This window comes from Gymnoscopelus microlampas (genome assembly GCF_963454915.1).
Source record: "Gymnoscopelus microlampas genome assembly, chromosome: 22".
NCBI classification, from domain to species: domain Eukaryota; kingdom Metazoa; phylum Chordata; class Actinopteri; order Myctophiformes; family Myctophidae; genus Gymnoscopelus; species Gymnoscopelus microlampas.
In genome coordinates this window covers 38,251,566-38,276,696 of record NC_139959.1, presented here as the reverse complement: position 1 = coordinate 38,276,696, position 25,131 = coordinate 38,251,566, and the positions used below count along the sequence as shown (strand labels likewise).

Sequence of the window (25,131 nt, the reverse complement as noted above, 5' to 3'; positions counted from 1 at the left end):
TCTGACAAAAGCTAAGACAACCCAACACACAGACACTCTGTACTTCTCGTATGACGAATAGAAGGGAAATAAAGATCTACTGCGACACAGTGTGAGCTTGTAGATCTGATTGTTTTGTTAACTGTTGAATTTAAGGAATTGACACAATTCCATGTCAATATGGCTGCAATGTATAGCCCATTGAACCTTTAATACATTAATGTTAGCCTACCTGTGTATGTTCTGTAGCTGGGTGTTACGTGTAATAATGTTACCTGTCTATGTTGTTCTGTAGCTGGGTGTTATGTGTAATAATGTTACCTGTCTAGTTGTTCTGTAACTGGGTGTTATGTGTAATAATGTTACCTGTCTATGTTGTTCTGTAGCTGGGTGTTATGTGTAATAATGTTACCTGTCTATGTTGTTCTGTAGCTGGGTGTTATGTGTAATAATGTTACCTGTCTATGTTGTTCTGTAGCTGGGTGTTATGTGTAATAATGTTACCTGTCTATGTTGTTCTGTAGCAGAGCGCTCTGCTCCCGTTCATCTTCCACCTGAAGTCTCAAATTCTCCTGCTCCTCCTCTGTCTGCTGGCTCAGTCCATCCATCAACCATTGTTCCCTCAGAGCCTTTTTCTGTTAGACAAACACCCACACACACACAAGAAGTGAAAACACTGCAGTTCTCATTAATGGCCTAGAAGGTAACGCTAATTCCCACTAATTCCCCTCCTGTGGTTGCAGAGAAACATTTAATCCTGTCAAAGACAATGGAAACATGACTGGACTTTACACGTGGTTTTATTAGAAAAATCTTTCCATAAAGACTTCACGTTTTCAATCGATAGTTTCAAGTCTTTCGCACAGCATGATGTTTTGTAAATTATGCTCCCATCATTTTTTTTTATAAATCAGAGAGAAGGTATGCTTCTACTTGATCTACAGGGAATCCAAAAGGGGAATTTGAATTTGCTGATATAGTGGCTTCAAAACGGCTCTGTAGAAACCAATGGGCGACAGCACAGGCCCCTTCGTAAAGTACAATCAACATTTTAGGACAGTTATATGCATTGTAAGCATATAACTTTCCTAACATTTTTACTTGTGAGGACCCGGTCCCCGTCTATTTCTCAAATTCTACTATAATTTGGTCCTCACAAGTATTGGCCTAGTACATTGTACCTTTATGTATTGAAGTTTGAGTTTCTCTTCATCGATCTCTGTCCGTTTCTTGACGATATCCTCCTGGACCCGCCTCTTGTCCTGGGGGACCAATCACAACACACCACAGTCATGAACCAACAGACATTAACCAATTTAGCTCTGTTTATAATTTGATTATTTGAAAATAGCAGATCTAAGAGCTCACAACATGTCATAATGTGACGCGGTGTCAGCTTATAGATCTATTATTATCAAGGGGAATGTAAGAGTTATTTATAGATGATGGCTAGGTGCACAGAACAGACAGACCAAAGGTTGCAATTAATGCAAAATACATTTTTGCTTGCAAGTATGGTGTTCAAAAATAATGACAAAAACAAAAATAAATGTTTCAAAACATTTTATTCCTAAAATGTATCCTACAATAAACGTACATGCATGTAATAGAGAGGTCCTCTGTTACTGATGTTTGGCACTTTATAGCAGTTTACACTGTTCTGCCCCAGGGCAGATTTATTATTTAAACAAGTAAAACAGTGACCTCTATTGGCAGGTTTATTGTAGCACTCCTTACTTAACCTAAAGCAGGTGCAGCTAACACACTAATCAAAGCAGGTGTTGTTACTTTGCTAATTAGCAGAGACTGGGCAGAAAGTGCAGTTTGCTTGTAGAGTGCAGACATGGTTTGTTTGTCACCTGATGTGATTTTTACTTTCTTCATTTGTTGAGTCCCTTCGATGCAATGCTGTAAGTAAGATTTATGCTTGTGTAGTATGTTACAGTATGTCTGGAATTGTATGTTTAAATAGGCATATTTACACAATTTTATGAGCATATCATGCAGTGATTGTTTGTACTGTGTATTTGTATCGTTCCAGTTTTCACTCCACTTTCACACGTAAAAATAAAAGGAGCAAGAGGCTAATCCTGACCCTTGTGAAAAAGGGAGTTTGGCTACTGTCAAGTTTGTGGTATCAGGCACCCTAACTGGACAGAACAGTGAAAAAGCAGAAGATTCAGCTGGAACTCCATCTGCATCATGGAGAAGGACAAAGTTTCTCAGGCTGGCTCAAATAACTCACAGAGCACAAGCAGTTTAGGAGGATCATCTGCATCTCCAGTCAGCAGCAGGGCTGCCATAGCCCGTGGTAAGGCAGAAGCAGCGCGTACACGTGCAACCTACACAGAAAAAGAGAAAGAGCTAAAACTACAAAAAGTCAACTTAGAAGCAGAGCTACAAATTCTGAATTTACAAAGAGAGGCAGCAGCCGCTGATGCAGAAGCGGAAATATTGGAAGCAGCAGAAGGACATGATGGCCAGCAACCTCTCAGGGAAGAAGGTGATCGAAATACAGTAGATCCTGTTCAGCGAACACACGAATACGTGCAAGAACAAGCAAGGCTACATGTTGACTCACTAAATCAAGCTGCTGTGACCAACACGCCGGGCCCTAATGACAGCTTTCACACATTAGGAACCCCATACGTGCATCAGTCACCCGCAAAAGGAGAGGGAAAAGGACAGACTGATCACTTCAAGACACCCTCAAAGCCTTACACGCCACTTCCCACAACCAGTGTCTACCCAGCAACTACGCACACTGGTCGCAATACTGGCATCCCAAGGCATCGTGTCTCTCTAAACCCAGCAGCTCAGTCTTATACGCCATCACATGCCGCCAAGTCATCTGGCCATGATCAAGCGCACCCAATGACGTGAGCTGGTAAACACAGGACTCAACACATTTGATGATCAACCAGAGAGCTTCAGAGCGTGGAGATCTTCCTTCATCAACGCCATCAGTGGCCTGGACCTATCAGCTGGGGAAGAATTGGATCTTCTCATGAAATGGCTAGGTAAGGATTCGGCTGAGCATGTTAGAAGGATGCGTCTAGTGCATGTTAACGAGCCAGAAGCAGCTCTCAGAAAGGCTTGGGATAGGCTCTATCAGTGTTATGCTGCACCTGAAGTTATTGAAAGTGCACTATTTAACAAGTTAGATGCCTTTCCTCGAGTGGCCAGCAAGGACTATGTTAAATTGAGAGAGTTTGGGGACCTTTTGATGGAAGTACTGTCAGCCAAAGAAGATGGCTACCTTCCTGGGTTAAGCTTCCTAGACACCCCTCGTGGAGTCAATCCCATTGCGGAGAAGCTTCCGTATGCACTACAGGAGAGATGGATAAGAAATGGCTCCAGGTTTAAAGAGGAACACCACGGCCTCTTCCCCCCTTTCTCCTATTTTGCTACCTTTGTGTTCGATGAGGCACGAACCAGAAATGACCCCAGCTTCGCTCTTCACAATAACAGCAGTGCTCCAATTAAAGAGAAGGCATTCAGTCAGCGTCCAGCCACAAGGTTTCCTGTTGCAGTCCACAAGACAGACGTCAAAAAAGAAATTGACTCTTCTAGCGACACCCAGTCAGAACAGGAGGACAACCCAAGCAAGAGATGCCCCATTCACAATAAACCCCATCCTTTGAAGAAGTGCAGAGCATTTAGAATTAAGACACTGGAAGAGAGAAAGGCCTTCTTGAAGGACAGTGGGATTTGCTACAAATGCTGTGCATCCTCTTCTCACCTAGCTAGGGATTGTAAAATCATTGTCAAATGCTCTGAGTGCGACAGCGATCGCCATATCGCCGCATTGCACCCTGGTCCAGCCCCCCAAGAGTCAGAGTCTCCCACCCATTCGCCGGAGGGCAGCGAGGAGGGAGATGAAGTCCACCTCAATCCGCCTCAAGTGAGCAGTCACTGCACAGAGGTTTGTGGTGAAAGCCAGGCACCAAAGTCCTGTGCCAAAATATGTCTCGTCAGAGTGTTTCCTCAGGACCAAAGAGACAAAGCGATCAAGGTGTATGCTGTGATCGACGACCAGAGCAACCGCTCCCTTGCCAGGTCACAGCTGTTCGACTTATTCAACATCCAGAGTCAACCTTACCCATATTCACTGAGAACCTGCTCCGGGCTCTCTGCCATGTCTGGACGCAAAGCAGAGGGGCTTCACATCGAACCAGTGAATGGAGGAGTGCGTATTGCACTACCAGCGCTGATGGAATGCGATCAGATACCCAACAACAGGTATGAGATACCTACACCTGACGTGGCTCTCCACCATCCTCATCTTGCAGCCATTGCAAAACACATTCCTGACATTGATCCGAATGTAGATATCCTCCTGTTGCTGGGGAGAGATGTCATTCAAGCACACAAGGTCAGACAGCAGATTGACGGCCCACAAAACGCTCCCTTCGCTCAGAGACTCGACCTGGGCTGGGTCATAGTGGGAGAGATAGGTCTTCAAGGCGTGCTCAAGCCCAATGTAACCTCAGTCAAGACCACTGTGCTGCCAAACGGACGACCATCTCATCTGTCATCATGTAATGGGTCCCTACAGTTGCAAGAGAGAGTGCGCTATGGCGGGGAGAAATCGCATAGCTGCATCTCAAATGGGAAAAGATCTGCTGACCACACCATAGGGAAGAACGTGGTCAATCAGACAGTCAACGACAGCAAGTTAGCCCCATCGTATGAAGATACAGTCTTCTTAAAGACTATGGACCGTCAAGTCTTCAGAGACAAAGACAACAGCTGGGTTGCTCCGCTGCCATTTAGAGCACCCAGGCCAAGACTTCCCAACAACCGGGAGCAGACTGCAGTGCTTCTCACCTCTCTCAGCCGCAAGGAAGGGATGTCACAAGCCACAAACGTCATCAAGTCAACACAAGCTGAGGCCTTCTCAGAGGAGATTGCCGCACTCACAGCAGGGAAGCCCATCCCTAAGACTAGTGCTTTCGTTAAGCTCAAACCGGAGATTGACAAAGCGGGTCCCATCAGAGGTGGAGGCCGGCTGAAGAATGCTCAGCTGGAAAGCAAAGACAAGAATCCTCTCCATCCTGCCGAAGAATCGCCACATCTCCATGCTGAAGCATCAGGGACGGCGCAAGTGAAAGAAACTTTGTGTATACAGTATGTTTATTGATTTAAGTGGCGTCAAGGACGCCAGACGGGGAGTGTTCTGCCCCAGGGCAGATTTATTATTTAAACAAGTAAAACAGTGACCTCTATTGGCAGGTTTATTGTAGCACTCCTTACTTAACCTAAAGCAGGTGCAGCTAACACACTAATCAAAGCAGGTGTTGTTACTTTGCTAATTAGCAGAGACTGGGCTGAAAGTGCAGTTTGCTTGTAGAGTGCAGACATGGTTTGTTTGTCACCTGATGTGATTTTTACTTTCTTCATTTGTTGAGTCCCTTCGATGCAATGCTGTAAGTAAGATTTATGCTTGTGTAGTATGTTACAGTATGTCTGGAATTGTATGTTTAAATAGGCATATTTACACAATTTTATGAGCATATCATACAGTGATTGTTTGTACTGTGTATTTGTATCGTTCCAGTTTTCACTCCACTTTCACACGTAAAAATAAAAGGAGCAAGAGGCTAATCCTGACCCTTGTGAAAAAGATTTGGCTACTGTCAAGTTTGTGGTATCAGGCACCCTAACTGGACAGAACAGTTGTATTTTGCACAATCAATCATGATTTTAAGTATTTATTGACTGATAATCATGAGGGGCAAGTGCAATGTGTAATATGTACAGTATGAGTGCGATAGAGAACATATTGCGTATGAGAGGTGCAATATGGGTAATGTAAGTGATTATAGACCAATTATTTGTTTACCAACATTGAGACTGGACGCACAGGTGATTGTTTCACGCAATCAATTCTCAACCTGTTGTTTTGGGGTGCACTGGTTTCAGCGCACCCCAACCCCCTCTTGTGTGTTGACTAGTGAGGCGCGTCCTAGCGAGACCTGAGACCTGGTTTCATTGAGCGCATACTGGTTGCGCGCATTCTGATTCTTATCAGTGTGACGTCGTCTGTTAAGGGGTCTATTGAAAGCTTAACATGTACCAAATGGTGTTTTGTGGCCAGTGTAATTGGGCTGGACCAAGTCAGAATTGCAGAGGGGTGTTGTGATATACAATTGTAATGGCTAAGGATATTGTGGTAGTGTCATGTTGTAGTAGTGTGAATAATTGATATTTATTTGTTCATTGAAGTTTTAAGATGATGTATGTTATGTATTTATTGTATTTTTATGTATATGTGTTTAGCACTAGAAACACCCCTTGACATGGTGCAGTCCAAGCTCAGCTGGGGTATAAAAGGCTGCCAGTGGCAGTAGAGGAGGGCTGTGAGTGGAGAGACAAACACTGCCATGCCAAGGGTGCTGTAGAATTTGTCCATTTACTGTATGTCATTGGTGATGAATGAATACATCTTCGGGTTAAACCCTACTCCAGGCCTCTGTACTGCTTCCAGCTGCAAGCCGGACATTCTCACAATGCATGAAGTCATGCATAACAATCTAAGAGCTCCCCAACAGCATTGTGCCCCATGTTCAGACCAGACTGACTTAAATATACTCTTAAGCTGGGCCTATCCTTGGCTTATTGGATCAAACCACCTGTCCTTAGCACAGGATCACGTTCTAATCAAGTGAAATAATCATATTAAAAAATCCTCACATCTTATTCATGTTTCTAATCACACATCTCTTCGAATCAACAATAAACAATTCAGAGTCAAATGCAGACTCCCTCCCCTGCAAGGTGGTATGCCCCAATGACATCACCCACACCACAAAAGGAGCACTTCACACCTGTGTCACTGTTTTAGCTGCAGTATAGGGTTGCGAAAACTTGTCTTGATCGCTGATCGGCGTTGCCATTAAACATGTTTAATCCATATTTTTAAAATGTTGTGTTGCTCTCTCTCACGCTCCAACCCATGTCACGCCTCCCCAGTCTTGTGATTGGCTAGGCAAAGTGCTGCCAAACCTTTACTTAAAGGACCACTTCACCCCTTTTCAACCTATCTTCATATAATTGGTCTTCACTGATGCTCATTATAATATGGTCAGGCAAACACAAAGGAGGGGAGCGCACACCTGTGTTGATGAGGTGCTGACCACGGCAGGTAATAATGTGAACCCTGAGGAAGATCGAAACATTGGTTTCCTGTACCTTTTAATACATTTGTGCATCGTGGCTAAGAGCTGTGCGGCCTCATCCTTTTCAACATGATAAATATGGTACCATTTTTCTCTACTGCTGTAGACAGTTCAGAAACCTGCCTACCAATGGCATCATCGATGGGGATTCCAAGCTTATAGAAACTGCAGCCTTTCTCTTCCCTGAAAGTTAGCATGCTATAATAGAAGCTATTATTCTCGCATTAATACAAAAGATTACATAAAAATAATGTGAAATGTTTGAAATGACAAACCTGTCTACCCGATGATGTCACTGGTACACAGGTATCGGAACTATCTGCAGCCCTCCTCTGAGACACATAGTGAAATGGGACCATGTTATAACGTGCATTGGTGAGGACAGGTTGAAAATGGGTGAAACCGTCCTCAGAGTACTTCTCTGACCACTGCATAACAACACAGTACAAATGTTACGACATGGAAACTATTTGTCCTGCTGTCATTCCTCGCTGTGGCTTTGGCCTTGAGCCCACAGCTGCTCCGTGCCATAAATCGTTGATGTGGAGTGGAAACCTTATAGTCACAACCTGTATTCCAATGGATCCAACGTAGATGATATTTACATTAGTCACAAGCTCTTGTTAATCTTGTTTCATTGGTTCAATATTTATAAAACCCTCAGACACACTTTGTCATTTTAACTTTCACCAACAAAAAGATTTTTATGACACTCTTGTACGACAAAGTAGGGCATTCATTTACAGTATGGAGAAAAAAAAAGTTGAATTACAGAGATACAGGGTTTCTGCCTGACAGCATCAAAATGTAACCCACACTGTCAAACCCACAGTAACAATTGAACCCTGACAGAGTATACAATCGGGTGTGTGTGCGTGTGTGCCTGCATGCGTGCGCGTGCATACACCTGTTCACTATAACACTTAGCCAGTTGTCATGTTATATAAAGCATCACAGCAGCCTGGTGTGGTTAACATTATATTGTCTCATTTCAGCATATTCCCTGTCTCACATCAATGATCAAAAAGTTACTTTGTAGATTTAGATTATTACAAAACATACATTAACCAATTAAGCCTTATTTCTTTTGTCGAAAATAGCAGATCTAGTGTCGGCTCACAGATGGGCAATTTTGGTTATTTGTCATACAAAGAAGTACACAAATTACGGTTTAGTGGTTCACAAAATGCCCCTGCCTTCTCTATTTCCCCCCACAAGCGGAACCCTGCTTTCGGAAAACCAGTGACGTTCACATCACCAGCCTTGTTTGTGTGAGAGCTTCTTCACGCCCACACACGCACACGCACACACACACACACACACACACACACACACACACACACACACACACACACACACACACAGCCTGCCAGCGTGGAAAGGGCTTGACATTAAACCCACCCACACTCACCAGTCAACACTACACACATGTACCATCTGAAAACATGCTGTTCAGCTCACCACACTATATCAATGTGTGGGATGGATAGATAGATAGATAGATAGATAGATAGATAGATAGATAGATAGATAGATAGAATGCATATTACTAATAATGATATATATGTGTAACAGAGAGGTCCTCTTTTGCACAAGTACAGTAATCATGATTTTAAGTATTTATTGACTGATAATCATGAGGGGCAAGTGCAATGTGTAATGTATGAGTGCAAAAGAGAGGGTAATGCTAAGTTATGATTGAAATGTACCAAGTGGTTCTGTGGCCAGTGTAATTGGGCTGGATCAAGTCAGAATGGCAGAGGGGGGTTGTGATATACATTTGTAATTGCTAAGGATATTGTGGTAGTGTAATGTTGTAGTAGTCAAGTAGTGTGAATAATTTCTATTTATTTGTTGTTCATTGAAGTTTTAAGATATTTGATCTGGGTTATGTATTTATTGTATGGTTATTTATGTATATATGCTAGATAGAAAACACCCCTTGACATGGTGCAGTCCAAGCTCATTTGCTCAGCTCGCTATAGACGGGTTTCCGAGCGACGTCATCACAGAGCAGAATGCGCAATCTGCGCATGCCTGGGGGTGGAAGGCGCGTTCGAAAATACAGCCCTGAGCGGCAGTGAGCGCACTGGCCAATACAAACTAATAGGCGAGTGTGCTCCGGTGCTCCGGTGCGTAATTTCCAAACGCACCCATAGGCTTCCCCCCGCAGCTGCGCGGTCATATTCCTCTCAATGTTTACTAACAGGAAACCTGTCTATAAAGGGCTGCCAGTTTACATCAGTTGAGAGCTGTGAGTGGAGAGTCAAAACACCATGCATGCCAAGGCTGCTGTAGAGTGGTTCTATTGTGTCATTCTTGTCTCTGTGGTGATGAATAAATACATCTTAGAGTTAAACCCTACACAAGGCCTCTGTACTGCTTCCAGCCGCAAGTCGGGTGTTCTCACAATATGATATAAGATATCATGTATATTACTTCTTACCGTAATGGCCTGCAGTCTCTCCTTCAACAGGTCTGCCTCCTCCATGCTGACCCTGCAACACACAGGAATGTCACACAGGGGTCAGGGGTCACCACATCACTTATATCTCTGCACTGTACGCACAATGGATTAGGATCGATAACCATTGCAGCAGAACAGCATCCTATATCCGTGGTTCTCAACCTGTGGGCCTCACTGGTGGAATATGAGGGTATTGCAAGTGGGCCCCACAAATAACGGAAATAAGATTTTAACGCTAATATAACATTAACATAATAAAAACAAATGTCCGGAAGCGATTTGCGAGCAGTGGAGGCGAGACAACACGGGTGTCGATTAAAAGAAAATGGCATAGGTTCAAGAGCATATTGTGGAGGAAAACATAACCGGTCTTGCAGCAAGCACAGGCACACACACACACACACACACACACACACACACACACACACACACACACACACACACACACACACACACACACACACACACACACACACACACACACACACACACACACACACACACACACACACACACAGAGGACCGCTCATGTTGATGTTCTGTAGTATAATTAATATGTACTGATTATGGTGTTCGCTTTGAATTAGTTTTTTTTTAAACAATATTAATTTAATACATTTTCAGTGTCTGTTTTAATAGTCACTGGAGATAGCACATGTTGAATACATTGAAGATATATTGTTTTTGTGTTCATATGAAAGCAGTTAAAACAGACCGGTTAAATTTGACCATGAACATCCCTGCTTACGTCTTGTCTTTTGTGTGTGTCCTACAAGATAATCGAAGCATATACTGTATAGCTTGCTGCTTATCAGAAATGGAAATTCAAAAATAAAATGTAAAGATATTTTAAAATATATTTTTGTGAACGGAAATGACAGCTTCCTTTCTCTGCTTTCGGGCAGTGTAGTTCCAGAATCTATATAGCATTCGGTTCGGAGAGTGTGGAATAGTTGTCTGTCTATACGCGAGACTGTATGGGACAGGTTCACTGGTGTGATCGGTGAGACTCCTAGCGGCTTGGTGTTAGCAGCCAATGCACGTTGGAGGACTGGGAATTGAGATTCACACAGAAGCTTAATTAATGCCACCACCGCCATTCTGCAGTGGTCAACGTGACACATAGCAAACGCTGATGAGAGAGAGAGAGATGGAAATAAATGGGGGTAGGTGACAAAGTACAGTCACAGACAGGGGAATGGTGTTAGTGTATGCAGAGTGACAATGACGATCTGACAGCAGGCTGGACAGACAGACAGACAGACAGACAGACAGACAGACAGACAGACAGACAACTAAGGTGCAATTCACTAGTCTAGAGGGTTCATGTGGTTCATGTATGAGTTGATTTTACTCTAGCTTTTGTGAGCACCCCAGACAGTTCATCAAGCAACAGAAGTTGCTTGATGCAATATGTAGATATTTCATTTTCATTTGATTACACGCACCCCCATCCTAATAGACCGGGGGGGGGGGGGGGTCAGCAACCTTTTTGAAATGAAGTGCCATGTTTTTATGTTCTAGATAGTCAGTGTGCCATATCAACATTAAGTTATGACACTACATCAAAATAAAATATTTCCCCTTCTTTTGAAAACTTTCTTTCACCTCAGGATATTGTAATGAGCATTAGACGAGCAATATCCCCAGACTACCTCCCAGTCAGAGTTCAGAGTTTGAATGAATGTAGAATGATGTGCAGGATGTGCAGGATTTGCATGCAGATGTGAGGGGACTTAAGTTAATTGACTACATATACATTTAACACAAATATTGTATTTTAAACCAACAATCCTTTCTCTCACACGTATGCCAGTGTGCCAGTGATTACCCTCCCCTGTGCCAATGTTGGCACCCATGCCTATGGTTGCCTGCCCCCGCTATAGACCTTTTTGTTGATCCCACGGGGGTGACTGATATTGTCCGTCTAATGCATGTTAGACTCATTTAAAACACCCGTCCCTACTCCTGGTGACTGATATTGTCCATCTAATGAATGTTCGACTCATTGAAAACACATTTCTGTGCTTCTGGTGATTGATATCGTCCCTCTAATGAATGAGTCATTGAAAACACGTCCCTGCCTGTGCCAGTGACACTAAAGAGATGTGAATGCTAAGCAGCTGGCGTGTGTTTGTGACATGTCATGTTTTTGATGATGGATTGATATGACAGGCCAGCTCTAAAGAGCCTGGCAGTGACAGACACGCCACCGCAGGCCACCAGGAATATGTGACATCACCATGTGGTTACACAGACGTTTAATGGACAGTGATGAATCTCTACTGGACAGCACTGTGTGTAGCCTACTAGAGAGAGAGAGGGGGGGCAGACAGACATACAGACATAGATAGAGAGAAAGACAGACAGACAGACAGACAGACAGACAGACAGACAGACATAAACAGAGACAGACAGACAGACAGACAGACAGACAGACAGACAGACAGACAGACAGACAGACAGACAGACAGACGTAGGAATGTGACATCACAGTGTGATTACACAGTGGTTTAATGTGTTCCGTACAGCACTGTGTGTACCTGCCAGGATCATGGTGTACTGCCTTACAATGAATCTGTCTGTCACGCATGGAACAGACACATATGTGCTGCTCTTAGTGGTGGAAGATTTACCCAAATACTGCACTTAAAATGTTGGCGGAGAGACAAATCATTCCATGCGCAATCCGTGTCGGATATGGAATGAACGGAAGATACACGGAATCATGCAGCATGTCTTACAATAAGGGCTAGATATTCAAGTTGAATTTAAAAGATGGCAACACGGGTGTGTGGCACCATACGAATGTTTGGATGCGTTCGCAAATACGTTGTGAGAATCTGAACGTTCATAGAATTGACGAACGGCAGGGGATCTGATATGAATTCACAAAATGTAAAAAAAAAAAAATCACTCACATGCACATGCATGCGCGCACGTACACACACACACACACACACACACACACACACACACACACACACACACACACACACACTCACACTCACACTCACACACACACACACACACACACACACACACACACACACACACACACACACACACACACACACACACACTCAAACTCAAACTCTCTCTCTCTCTCTCTCTCTCTCTCTCTCTCTCTCTCTCTCTCTCTCTCTCTCTCTCTCTCTCTCTCTGTTTTGTATGTATGATGATTATGGTAGGCCTATGTTGGTGTGAATTTGTATGCTATTTTGATGAATTGAATACATAGGACCTCAATGGAGACAAATACACAGGACTTTTTTGTGTTATCCTTCTAGACCAAGTGTATGACTGTACTCGTGCTGTTTGCATTTCTGTCTCATAAAGTATTCACTCAATCAATCAATGATTGAGTGTTAAGCTCTAGTCTCCCATCACGTGTTGCTGGTAGTGTTTATTTCAGAGTCATGATTTAATGTTTATGAGTTATAAATAATAACACGTCAGCAGCTGGGAGGGATGGTTGGTCAGGTGGACCCAGCCAAACTGGCAAGGACACAACCCCAAGGTCACAGAGGTCATTCAAATAACATGCCCACAGTTGCCCACACAGGATCATATGGCATGCTTTGTGTGTGTGTGTGTGTGTGTGTGTGTGTGTGTGTGTGTGTGTGTGTGTGTGTGTGTGTGTGTGTGCGTGCGTGCGTGCGTGCGTGCGTGCGTGCGTGCGTGCGTGCGTGCGTGTGCTTGTATTGTAGCCTACTTGTGAGGTCCCAATGCCCCACACAATGTCCTATCACACAAAGATTTTTACGGGGCCGCCTGTAGTAACTCTGAGGACCCCCAAGAGGTCTCGGACCCCTTGTTTAAAACCCCTGTGTTATAGGTTACAGGATAGGGAATCAATATCCTCAGAGTAATCAGTAGAAAGAATAGCAGCGCAAAGTTCATGTGTGTGTTTGTGTGTTGCCCGTGTGTGTTTGTAGACACATCCTCTGACCACTCGGCCAAAGTTTGACCTTGAACTCTCAGAAAACCCCCAAACAAACAATGACACAGGAAAATTAAAACAGAAGACCACCCACACAAACAATGACACACTAAAATAAAACGTCACCAAGCTATGGAGGGACTTCCCCTGGTGGAGACGTAGGGGAAACGGGACACAATCCACTGTCAGGCAGTTTTCTATCAACTAGCTCTACTGAAAGACACAAATAGAGACTAAAACATTGCAGCATGCGACCCACCCAACTTGGTGTAAAGCAACTAAGTACATTTACTCAAGTACTGTATTTAATTACAATTTTAAGGTACTTTTTTTGAGTATCTCCATTTACATCTACGTTTTACTCCAGAACATTTGACAGCTTTGGTCTCTATAGTTGCTTTGCAGATTTAGATTATTAATTATGAATCACATTAATAATCAAAAGATCTTCAAAATCTACAAGCTCACAATGTGTTGTGATAGATAAAAGAAAATAGCCAAAGTAAAAAATAGGGCTTAAGTGCTTAACAATAAATAATCAAACTCTAATAACAAAGTATTGATGATTCTGAAATGGGTATTCTGCACAATGAGTGTTTTACTTTTGCTATTTCAGGTATATTTTGATGCTAATACTTTTGTAGAATGACTTAAGAGCTTGAATGCAAAATCAGATTACTTCTTCCATCACTGCCAGACATTGTCGGCTGTGTAGGTTGACAAGAACTCTGCCCTATGGTCATGAAGTGTGGGTTGTCGCCGAAAGAATAAGATCACGGATACAAGTGGCCAAAATGAGTTTTCTCAGACGGTTCACTGGCCTCTTCCTTTGAGATAGGGTGAGATGTTCAATCATCCGCGAGAGAGTCAGAGTAGAACCGCTGAAAAAAGTACATCATGTGTGATTTATCAGACGCTCGATGCTACGGTGATATTATTTCTGCAGTTCAGTCTGGACTGTTTGATGTGCAACTACAAATGTAATGAATTGTTGCTTCACTTTCTATTGAGCCTCCGTACACTGCTCCCTTGATGACCGCCTGTCGTCAGGCTGGTCTTAGACTTTTGCTCTTCCTCATGGACCTACCTACGGATTATGCCAGTGTTTGTTACCTTATGTGGATTATGCGGTAGACACGCACTGACACTTTGCACCTTAATCATGTACCACGCAATGACTTCAGTTTTTTTCTCGCACCTTAAAGAAGTCCACAGCATATCATGTACAGTATAGATCTGTTGCTTTGCTCACGCACCTTATATGTCTTACCTCAGGTACTACGGTGTAAATATGTAGATAATTTGTTTGTTTCTTATTGATTGATCTCTCTTCCCCTTCCTCTTCTTCCCTTTCTTTTTTATGGAAATAACAAAAACAATGGAGCTTGCGCAAAAACTAATTTCACCCACTGTTTTACACCTGTAAACCTGTGACGTGACTATAAAGCTGATTCTGATTCTCTCATACCTGTCCTCACTGACACCAAAAGTTACATCAACATGTCACGATGGCTTTACATCATGAGAAAGTAACAACCCGAACCTCTACTAAAGAGTCTTTGTGCTTTAGGGGAACTATAGGGCTGAGAGAACAGAGAGAACATACTGGCATAGCATGCTGCTTAAAATACCTAGGATATAACATGATCCTCCATGACACAGGAGCAGGGATGTGTATTTATGTGTGGCTGGTGTTCACAGTGCTGTCATCACATGCATGGACCACCGAGATGTCCAGCTGTCCAGTGTGTGTGTGTGTGTGTGTGTGTGTGTGTGTGTGTGTGTGTGTGTGTGTGTGTGTGTGTGTGTGTGTGTGTGTGTGTGTGTGTGTGTGTGTGTGTGTGTGTGTGCTGCCTGGTGACTTTCTCTCTCTCACAGTGGCTGTATGGGTCGCCTGCACAGCACCATGTGACTTAATGTAAGGTGGCACAGCTCATACCCATTGCATCAGTGGTGAAAAGTAACTAAGTATAGGCTACATTTAGTCAACTACTGCACTTACAGTAACTACAATTTTGCGGTACATTTACTTTACTAGTGAGCACAAACAAATTTGGAACGGCAAAATAAAACTGATGAATGGGCTCTCTCTTCTAATGAGGAGGAACAGTGATATTCGTTGTGTCAAACAAAACCCGTAATTTATAAATATGATATACAGTGTGTTACACTGGATCTATTGTTATGTCCTTTCTACACATGCATATCTAACCTTTAAAAAACGCCTACACACGCACGCGCACGCACACACAAGCACACGCGCGCGCGCACACAAGTGCACGCACACGCACGCACGTAGGCACACACACACACACACACACACACACACACACACACACACACACACACACACACACACACACACACACACACACAGCCCTGGAACAATTTTCTCACCCACACACTTCTAAATAAAGAGTGGATTGAAGCATCAGGGACCTCCATACAAAAGTGTTACAATGTGCATTACGTTCACACACCACAGGCACCAACCTGCTCATCGGCAGCGGTTAAGGGTTCAGTGTCTTGCTCAAGGACACTTCAGCACTGATCCATAGCCCCGGGATCGAACTGGGAACGTTCCGATTCCCAAGCAGCCGCCCTACCTCTTGAGCCGCTACTGCCGTCCCTGTACTCATACTGTATGTGCCATACAGTAGTACTCTTGATACTTGTATGAGACGTACCAACAGCGTTCAATGATTAATCTTGTCAACTATGTATCCTTAGACCTTCCAATCAACACCAATCGCATTCATAGATTAAAGTTCTCAGTCACCATGACTGACTTAGTCGTTTGGATTCCATAGGGTTCAACATGTCTAACTCTTGGCTTTCTTCTCCAATGTATGATTCATACTTCATTTTGTGGCGGCGAAAATAGCCGGTTTGATTCCGTAAAGCAGGTTAGCTGGGGAGAACACATGCAGGGAAGGCTTTCTACTGAAGCAACAGATAAAGAGAGGGCTGAACGGGAGGGCAGAGGGAGGCAAAGGATGTCAAGTCAAATACAGTATGTCTCAAAGCTAAGGTGTTTGGAACAGATTTGCACAGGGCAGATAAGCAGGGTATTAACATCAGAAAGGAAGGTGGATCATGTACAGACGGACTACATTTTGTGCACATGTTTGATGTCGAATGAGAAAACCTTGCATCTCCATGTTTCAGTGGTGCAATGGTGGGCAAAGTACTCAACCACAGTAAGTAAGTAAGTAAGCAAGCAAGCAAGTGAGTAAGCAAGTGAGCGAGTGAGCGAGCGAGCAAGCAAGTAAGTAAGTATGTTAGCGCGCAAGCAAGCAAGTAAGTAAGCAAGTAAGAAAGCAAATATCGTATATTATGGACCCCAAGCTGCTTATATTTATTGAACATAAACCATATAATAAGAATGTTAGGCCCCCAACTAGCAACCTTTTAGTCTCCCAATGTTGTAAGACACTTAAACAGTTCATGGGTTATAATGCATTAATATCGTAGTTTTAGTCCTCATATTCTATAAGCACAGGACCCGAGATACGACACAAGCAAGCAAGCAAGTACTGTAAGTAAGCAAGCAAGCAAGAAAGCAAGCAAGTAAGTAAGTAGCCTATAGTAGGCCTACAGTACAGTAATCAAGGATATGTACTTTGTTACTGTCACCACTGATTGGAGTAATTTGTCATCTGGTACTGTGGAGTATTTTGGTAGTCAACACATCTAAGTGTCAGTGAATATGATAAGGTCCTATCATTCACAGGTCACAATGTCAGCACCTACTCTATGTGACACCAGAGACACCCTTCAAATGCACACTACTGCTACTGCCAACTCAATATGGAAGCCAGGGAGACCCAAGAATCTGCTTTCAAAGTACACTTACTCAAGTACTACACTTAAGTACAATTTTAAAATTTTATACGTCGCTAATTGAAAATAGCTGATCTACAATATCATAGCCCGTTGCATTGACGCTTTGCAAGCTTGTAAATCTGCTATACTTAATTGACCGGGGTCCAACAGGGGTCTATCCTTGGCCCCCTCATGTTCTCCGTCTACACCAAATCTCTTCTCCGAAAACAGCCGATCTACATGCTCAAATATAGCATATCTACAAGCTCAAAAATAGCAGATCTATAGGCTCCAAAATAGCAGATCTACAATCTCACAATGTGCTGCATGCCCAGAACAGGATTCTAAGAGTCATGGGAGTAAAGGTGGTGTAAGTGATACGTTTTTTTGTAAAAAAAAAAAAGAAGAAAATAAATGTATATGTTTTGTTAGAACGTTAAAGGTCTATTTTCATGATTGCTACTAGAGTGTTTGTTCAGTAACAGTAAGATGTATGATCGCATTTGTACAATAATTTTACCCTCTGTACGACATACTATCAAATATAAAAAAAAATGCCCAAATGTACGATCATTTTGCCATATCACAAAAAAAGTGTGTGACTTTACTACATTCCCTGGCTGTATCAGTATCAGTAAATCTGACCCTAGATCTGTACTTGGAGGCATTCAAAACAATGGTTGCGTCTTTCCTGTCCAGTTCCATGCTTTTATGTGTATAAGGTCCAGAAAGTTGTCTGAACGTGTGCAATGTGTGATGCATTTTTGTCACATAGGAGTCTCAAACAAGGTTGTTTCTTACAATAATACGCATTTTTTGTGAAATTACACATTCACACCTGTGATTTATCCCTTTTGGCTCTGTAAAGTGGTGGCTTATCCAACGGGCTTGAGGTGCTGAAGCACAGGGCAGAAATCGAAAAAATGGCGAATTTAGAGCGTCCGTTTCTTCCGCGCAGCGTCCGTTTCTGACCCCCCCCCCCCCCGTTGACAAAACGGTGGCACCAAACCGGGTCCAAGCACCGGGCACCAGGAAGGGTTAATCCGCCCCTGGCTCTGTACGATAGTTCTTTCAAATACGATAATTTCAAGCCTCTGGTACGATAATTCAGCATTTCCCATCTGGCAACACTGTTTGCCCTTCATGCCCTATATGACACCAGGTGTGAAGAGGTAAAAAGAGAATGATGTGGAACTAATGATGCACATTATGACATTTCTGTTTCCTTTCATTCTGATGTTTTTATACACATGAATGGAGATGATTCCAACAATTAGGCTAAATAACTGTGATCAGGCCAAATCATTGCTTTCAGGCAATTATGTAATAACTGTCACAGTATCTACCCCTGCACCCCCTGCTGTACGTCCCTGTCCTCTCTTAACCCGTCCTCTGTAGTCTGTTCACCCACTTCACACCTCCAGACTCCTAATATAAACCCTGCTCCTCCCTGCTTTAATCTGACCTCCGACCTCCGGATTAACAGCCTGCAGGATTACCTGTACAAGACAGACAGTCACTCAGTGGTGGACAGTAACCAAGTAGCCTACATTAACTGAATGTTGAGGTACTTCTACTTCACTGGACAGTTTCCATTTTTCAATACCTTATAATTGTACTCCACTACATCTCAGAGGCAAATATTGTACTTTTTCTTTTTTACTCCACTACAGTTATTTGAGAACTTTATGAAACCGGGTGGTGGTTTTGATGTGTGTGTTATGTCTCTTATTGTTCCTTGTGATGTGTGTTTGTGTCACTGACACCATGCATCTTGATGCGTTTGTCTTTGGGTGCAGGTGTGTGTGGGGAGCTGCGGTGGATCAGGATTGGTGAACCAATCAGAACGCAGTCCAATCATGGTCTGGTTGGCCTTTTAAAAAGCAGGACGTTTTAGTCAGGAAACAGACCAGCGCAACCAGTGTTTTTTAATCCATTCAGACCGGGAACGCGTCTGTGTCATTATAAGATTTCTTTGGCAATTCAAAAATAGCAGATCTACAAGCTGCCCTTTGTGCCATGCTATGAGCTTGTAGGTCTGATATTTTTTGAAAGATCATGAATTCTTTTTGCAAATCTTTGAATATATACATGTTTTAAAGCGAACATTTTTAATTCTGATCTGTGCTTCTGGGGAGGTCCCTGGAACAACATATTTTCAGATGGGGGGTCAAAATATATATACTTTTTGGGGGTCCTTGACATCCACCACTCATATACCAATATACTGTTAGGATTTAGAAAAATGTTTTAGATTATGTATTTGGCCGCAGACCCTCAAACTCAAAATGTTTTGTTCCAGGGACCCCCAGAAGCAAAGATTTGAGTTACAAATGTTCGCTTAAAAATGTATATATATATTCAAAGATTTGCACACATTTTCAAGATTTACAAAAATAGCATCTCATAACGGCTCATAGCGCGGCACTCACTCGCTATGAGAAATGTACATAATGTGATTTAGGTAGATGCTAGGTTCACTGTTTACCTAGTATCCGACAATTTCAAAATGGAATGTTATTTAGATAGCATGTTGTTTAGACAGATTATAGGTCCATTGTTTATCTGGTAGATAGCATGTTGTTTAGCATTAAATTGATGTCTCGTAATTTTATCTTCATTAACACACTGTTTCTTCAAAATCAGGGCCAGGGTCCTGTAAATGTGAGAGTGTACACATGGAAACCTGACAACAGGATGATTCACTGGGTGCTGGGAAGTGAAAGCCCTCAGTCAGTTTTGTTGACGACTAAATAATTTTAGTTGCTAGGCAACGTCAGATGCAAAAACACCAAAAATAGCGAACCTTCTAAATGTACCTTAAACTAACACTTTTTTTTCTACATTTCTGGATACAGTGTGCCAGGGATGCCGGGGTGAAAGTGTTTCATTATGATCCGTGAAGAGCTGAGGGAGCTCTGCGTGGGTCCGTGACTATCAGGAACTGAAACAGGTGCTCTTTGGAGAGGGTTCAATTATAGTTCAAGGTTTTTAAGTCCCTTCCTTTTGTGTAACATCAGAGTGAAGAAGCCAGTGGGTGAACTGAAAAAGAATCCAAGGCACTCCGTTCAGTTGAGTTACAGTATAATATGTATCCATGGCTTAGTTGCTAGGGAAAATTGCTAGGCAAAATTCATTATACATTGAGGGTGTGATTACATTAATTGATGAACTGTTCCCATCAGGAATCAATAAATATTGTATCATCTTTGATCTTATGTCATATACAGCATTAACGGGGGGGAAACATTAGCCTAAAATAGCCGATCTACAAGCTCACAACGCATCACTTGTAGATCGGTTATTAGTGGTTCCCAAAGTGGGGTCTAGGCTAGGGAGTGTGCAAATACAACCTATATGCATATCATGTTTATACAATGGTGAATTAGCTAATTAAAAACACCTGTGTACCAAAATACTACTAGATAGATAGATAGATAGATAGATAGACAGACAGTGAATAAGATGTGTCTAATCACTCTGCTGCTGCTGTGATGTAATCTGACTGAGATGAGTGGGTAGCTAGAGACCACGGGGTGACTGGAGCTCTATGCATAACAGCATGTGGAGGTGGGTGTCTAGTGTGTGTGTGTGTGTGTGTGTGTGTGTGTGTGTGTGTGTGTGTGTGTGTGTGTGTGTGTGTGTGTGTGTGTGTGTGTGTGTGTGTGCGTGTGCGTGTGCGTGTGCGAGACAGAGAGAGAGAGAGAAAAGGAGCAGTGTAGCCACACACCCACACACACTCCTGTTAGGTTTGTTAAGTGTTTTTGTTTGAACAGAAATTCTGTGCGATAAGAAAATAAATACGGTTACAATAAACAAGACATGGAACCATGAGTGTGTGTGTGTGTGTGTGTGTGTGTGTGTGTGTGTGTGTGTGTGTGTGTGTGTGTGTGTGTGTGTGTGTGTGTGTGTGTGTGTGCGTGCGTGCGTGCGTGCGTGCGTGCGTGCGCATGAATGAGTGCGTGCGTGAGTGTGGTCACTTGTCATGTCTGTGAGTGAAAGTGGTCTTCAGTACAAAGCCGGGCACGTTTTAATCAGCCGACCAAACACGTCACATACACTACGGATGACCCCCGCCCCCAATACACACACACACACACACATACACACACACACACACACACACACACACACACACACACACACACACACACACACACACACACACACACACACACACACACACACACACACACACACACACACACACACACACACACACACACACACACTGACACAGGGGACACGGCGACTGTCCCGTGGGTCAAAACGCCGACAGCTTAAGGGAATTAAAAGATTATAGAATCAACTGACCCCCCCCCCCCCCGTCCATCCCAAGGAGCTCGATATAGCTCATTACCTCAAACACCAACATATACCCACATTGATGTTATAGACCTATAGAACCACACTGATGTTATAGAGTATAGACCTATAGAACCACACTGATGTTATAGAGTATAGACCTATAGAACCACACTGATGTTATAGACCTGTAGAACCACACTTATGTTATAGACCTGTAGAACCACACTGATGTTATAGACCTGTAGAACCACACTGATGTTATAGACCTGTAGAACCACACTGATGTTATAGACCTGTAGAACCACACTGATGTTATAGACCTGTGCTTCACACACTATTTTAATTTCAAGGACCATCATAACTCTCAATTTACAGACCTGTAAGGGTCCATTTGGTTCTATTTGTTACCCTCTCAGAGTTACAGACCCGTAAGGGTCCATTTGGTTCCATGTGTTACACTCTGACAGTTAAACACCCGTAAGGGTTCATTTGGAGCCCCCTCAAGGACCCTTGAGGGTCCCTGGACCCCACTTTGAGAACCCCTGTTATAGAGTGCCTGACTTGTTGAAATGTTGATGATGTTAAAAACAGAGGTGAAAGAAGTACTGTATAACTTGTAATCGCCGATCTAAGCTCACAGCTTGGCACGGCGCTTTGTGAGCTTGTAGATCGGCTGTATACAAAATAAGCCTAAAGTAAATGTACCTCAACATTGTTCTGAAGTACAATGCTTGAGTATATATACTTAGTTACTTTACACCTCTAGTTAAAAACTGCCCAGAGTCACTGAGGGATCGAACAGACCAGAGAAAAAACAAACAAACTGCTTGAACCTTGAACTAACTCCTCAAAATGGACTATTATTCTACAATGACAAAGAAGCTTTTTAATACTGCCGAAAACTCTCTATCCAGATTATGTAACACTGTGTTAAAGTAAATACTTTTTCATAAAAACAACAGTCCAGTAACAGGGGTCTCCCTGTCTCTTCATCTCTTTAGTAAACAGCAAATACATTTTCAGGTGGGTTGCCAATTTCCAAGTTCATCCAATTTCCAATTTCATCCAATCAGGAGAGAGCACCCACGTATCAGCTTCAATTTTGTTCCAACACTTCTTTGTGTCATCACTTCCAGTTTCACTCTAAACTATATTTACTGTTTTATCAAAGAGCTGAACAATCAGTCCATAGCAATGACTCCTATCACAATATATAACTATTTAACACTTCTTTTACCCCCCACCCCCTGCTCCCTTAATATCACTCATACTGATGGTTTCACAGTGCATCTGTAACCATAGTCCATCACTTGAACAAATGACAAACGTGATTAAACTAAATGGCAGACGCAATGAACAGAACATTGAAAAGGGGAAAATGACTCACCGTTTTGTGGGTTGCTTTCGAGGAGTGTGAAGCGTGTGTGTGTGTGTGTGTGTGTGTGTGTGTGTGTGTGTGTGTGTGTGTGTGTGTGTGTGTGTGTGTGTGTGTGTGTGTGTGTACGTGTGTGTGTGTGTGTGTGTGTGGATGGATGGATAGGGTATCACTGTGCCGTGCGCTGTGTAGATGGATCCAGCATTACTGAGTCCAGAAAGAGAGTGTACTGAGAGCAGAGCAGGTTGGCTGGGAAAGGCTTAGTATCTCTCTCTCTCTCTCTCTCTCTCTCTCTCTCTCTCTCTCTCTCTCTCTCTCTCTCTCACTCTGTCTGTCTCTGTCTCTCTGTCTCTCTCTACCTCTCTCTTCCTCTGTGTGTTTTCCTCTCTCTACCTCTGTCTCTCTCACACACTTTCTTTCTTGCTTTCCCTCTCTCTCTCTCTCTCTCTCTCTCTCTCTCTCTCTCTCTCTCTCTCTCTCTCTCTCCCTCCCTCTCTCTCTCTCTCTCTCTCTCTCTCTCTCTCATTGGGAGTGGGTGGGAGAGGCTCTGGATGTGCTGTAAAGGTTCAGTCTCTCTCTCTCTCTCTCTCTCTCTCTCTCTCTCTCTCTCTCTCTCTCTCTCTCTGTCTGTCTGTCTGTCTGTCTGTCTGTCTGTCTGTCTGTCTGTCTGTCTGTCTGTCTGTCTGTCTGTCTGTCTGTCTGTCTGTCTGTCTGTCTCTCTTTCACACAGGAACAAACTCCTGCTCCCCATGTGCCTGTCAGGTTGCTTGTAGAGCCATGTGCCTTCCAGAATACCACTGCCAAACAATGATGTTTCACACACACACACACACACACACACACACACACACACACACACACACACACACACACACACACACACACACACACACACACACACACACACACACACACACACACACACACACACACACACACACACACACACACACACACACACACATGCGTAAGTGTGTGTGTGTTCAGCTGTCTCTCCAGTGACAGACATGCAGACATTGATACTGACGTACAATTAGCGGGTGTCTCCTGTTCCATATTTAGCATCAAAGAGCCTCTGACAGTATCAATGTGTCTCTGTGTCTTCATCAATGATATTATATCATCAGACTGTATGATAGCCTCGCACAGATGTCCATATGGATTTATTTATAAAAAAATATAAAATGTAATAACAGAGGTGACGGGGCATTTTCTTAATCACGTAAACCCTCAAGACTTAGCAAACTGGAGTTGTCTCTGTACTTCTACAAGCTCACAAGCTCTGTGAGCTTGTAGATCTGCTATTTTTTGACTAATGCCCCCCCCCAGGATATGGATGCTGGGGACCAAGTGGTTAACTACGTACCTTATAGTCCTTATATACATGTGTATGGTGAATAGCAAAGATAGTAGTCTCATGAGCCAGACTGTTGCCTCACACAATTTTCAAATGCTTCCATCATACAGTCTGGACCACGGAAGCGGTGAAAATGATCCAAGTTATGGCCATTCGAAGTGTTAAACACTGCTCTAACACTGCTGCAGTTTTTTGTGTGACTATTCTCAAGGCAGACCCCCCCCCCCAGTGTTTATGCCAAGATTGGTGCGGATTGGAGCAACGTTGCACCCCGCAAATCCAGATGATATGTTTGTGGCGTCCACCATCCACCCACCCTAGGCAATGCTATAGATTTTTTGGGGGGGAGGAAAGGCACAAAAACAAAATCATAAATGAGATTTCTAGTCCTTGTTATACACCATACATCTAAACTTCAATCAGTCACTCCTGTAGATGGCTCATGCACACAGGTGAGCTGCCCCCCTAGTTTTTATTTTAGTAAATAAAAAGTAAGTCTCCCTTTCTCTCCAACTCTTTAATACAGTAAACAGAAAATAAATGTTCATGTCGGATTACCAATTTTATCCAATCAGGAGCGAGAACTCATACAGGATACAAGATAAAAAAAGTGGTGAGAAAATAAAAAAATATCTAATCAAAAATGAGCATTATAACACTATCGAATGTAATCAGATAAATTGTTATCTCTCTGGA

General features: G+C 43.0%; 1 protein-coding gene across 1 annotated transcript in view; it reads right to left on the bottom strand.

Annotated features, from left to right (window-relative positions):
- Nucleotides 1-23,216, bottom strand: part of LOC311039145 (palmdelphin-like) — a 48,122-nt gene extending 24,906 nt beyond the window's left edge. The window contains exons 1-4 of the mRNA XM_084048794.1: nucleotides 23,091-23,216; nucleotides 9,607-9,658; nucleotides 1,161-1,241; nucleotides 484-614 (exon numbers count right to left, since the gene is read on the bottom strand). Of these exons, the coding sequence (XP_083904920.1) occupies nucleotides 484-614; nucleotides 1,161-1,241; nucleotides 9,607-9,651 (257 nt within the window). The 5' untranslated portion in view covers nucleotides 9,652-9,658; nucleotides 23,091-23,216. The remainder of the gene's footprint in view (nucleotides 1-483; nucleotides 615-1,160; nucleotides 1,242-9,606; nucleotides 9,659-23,090) is intronic.
- Nucleotides 23,217-25,131: the final 1,915 nt, after the last annotated feature.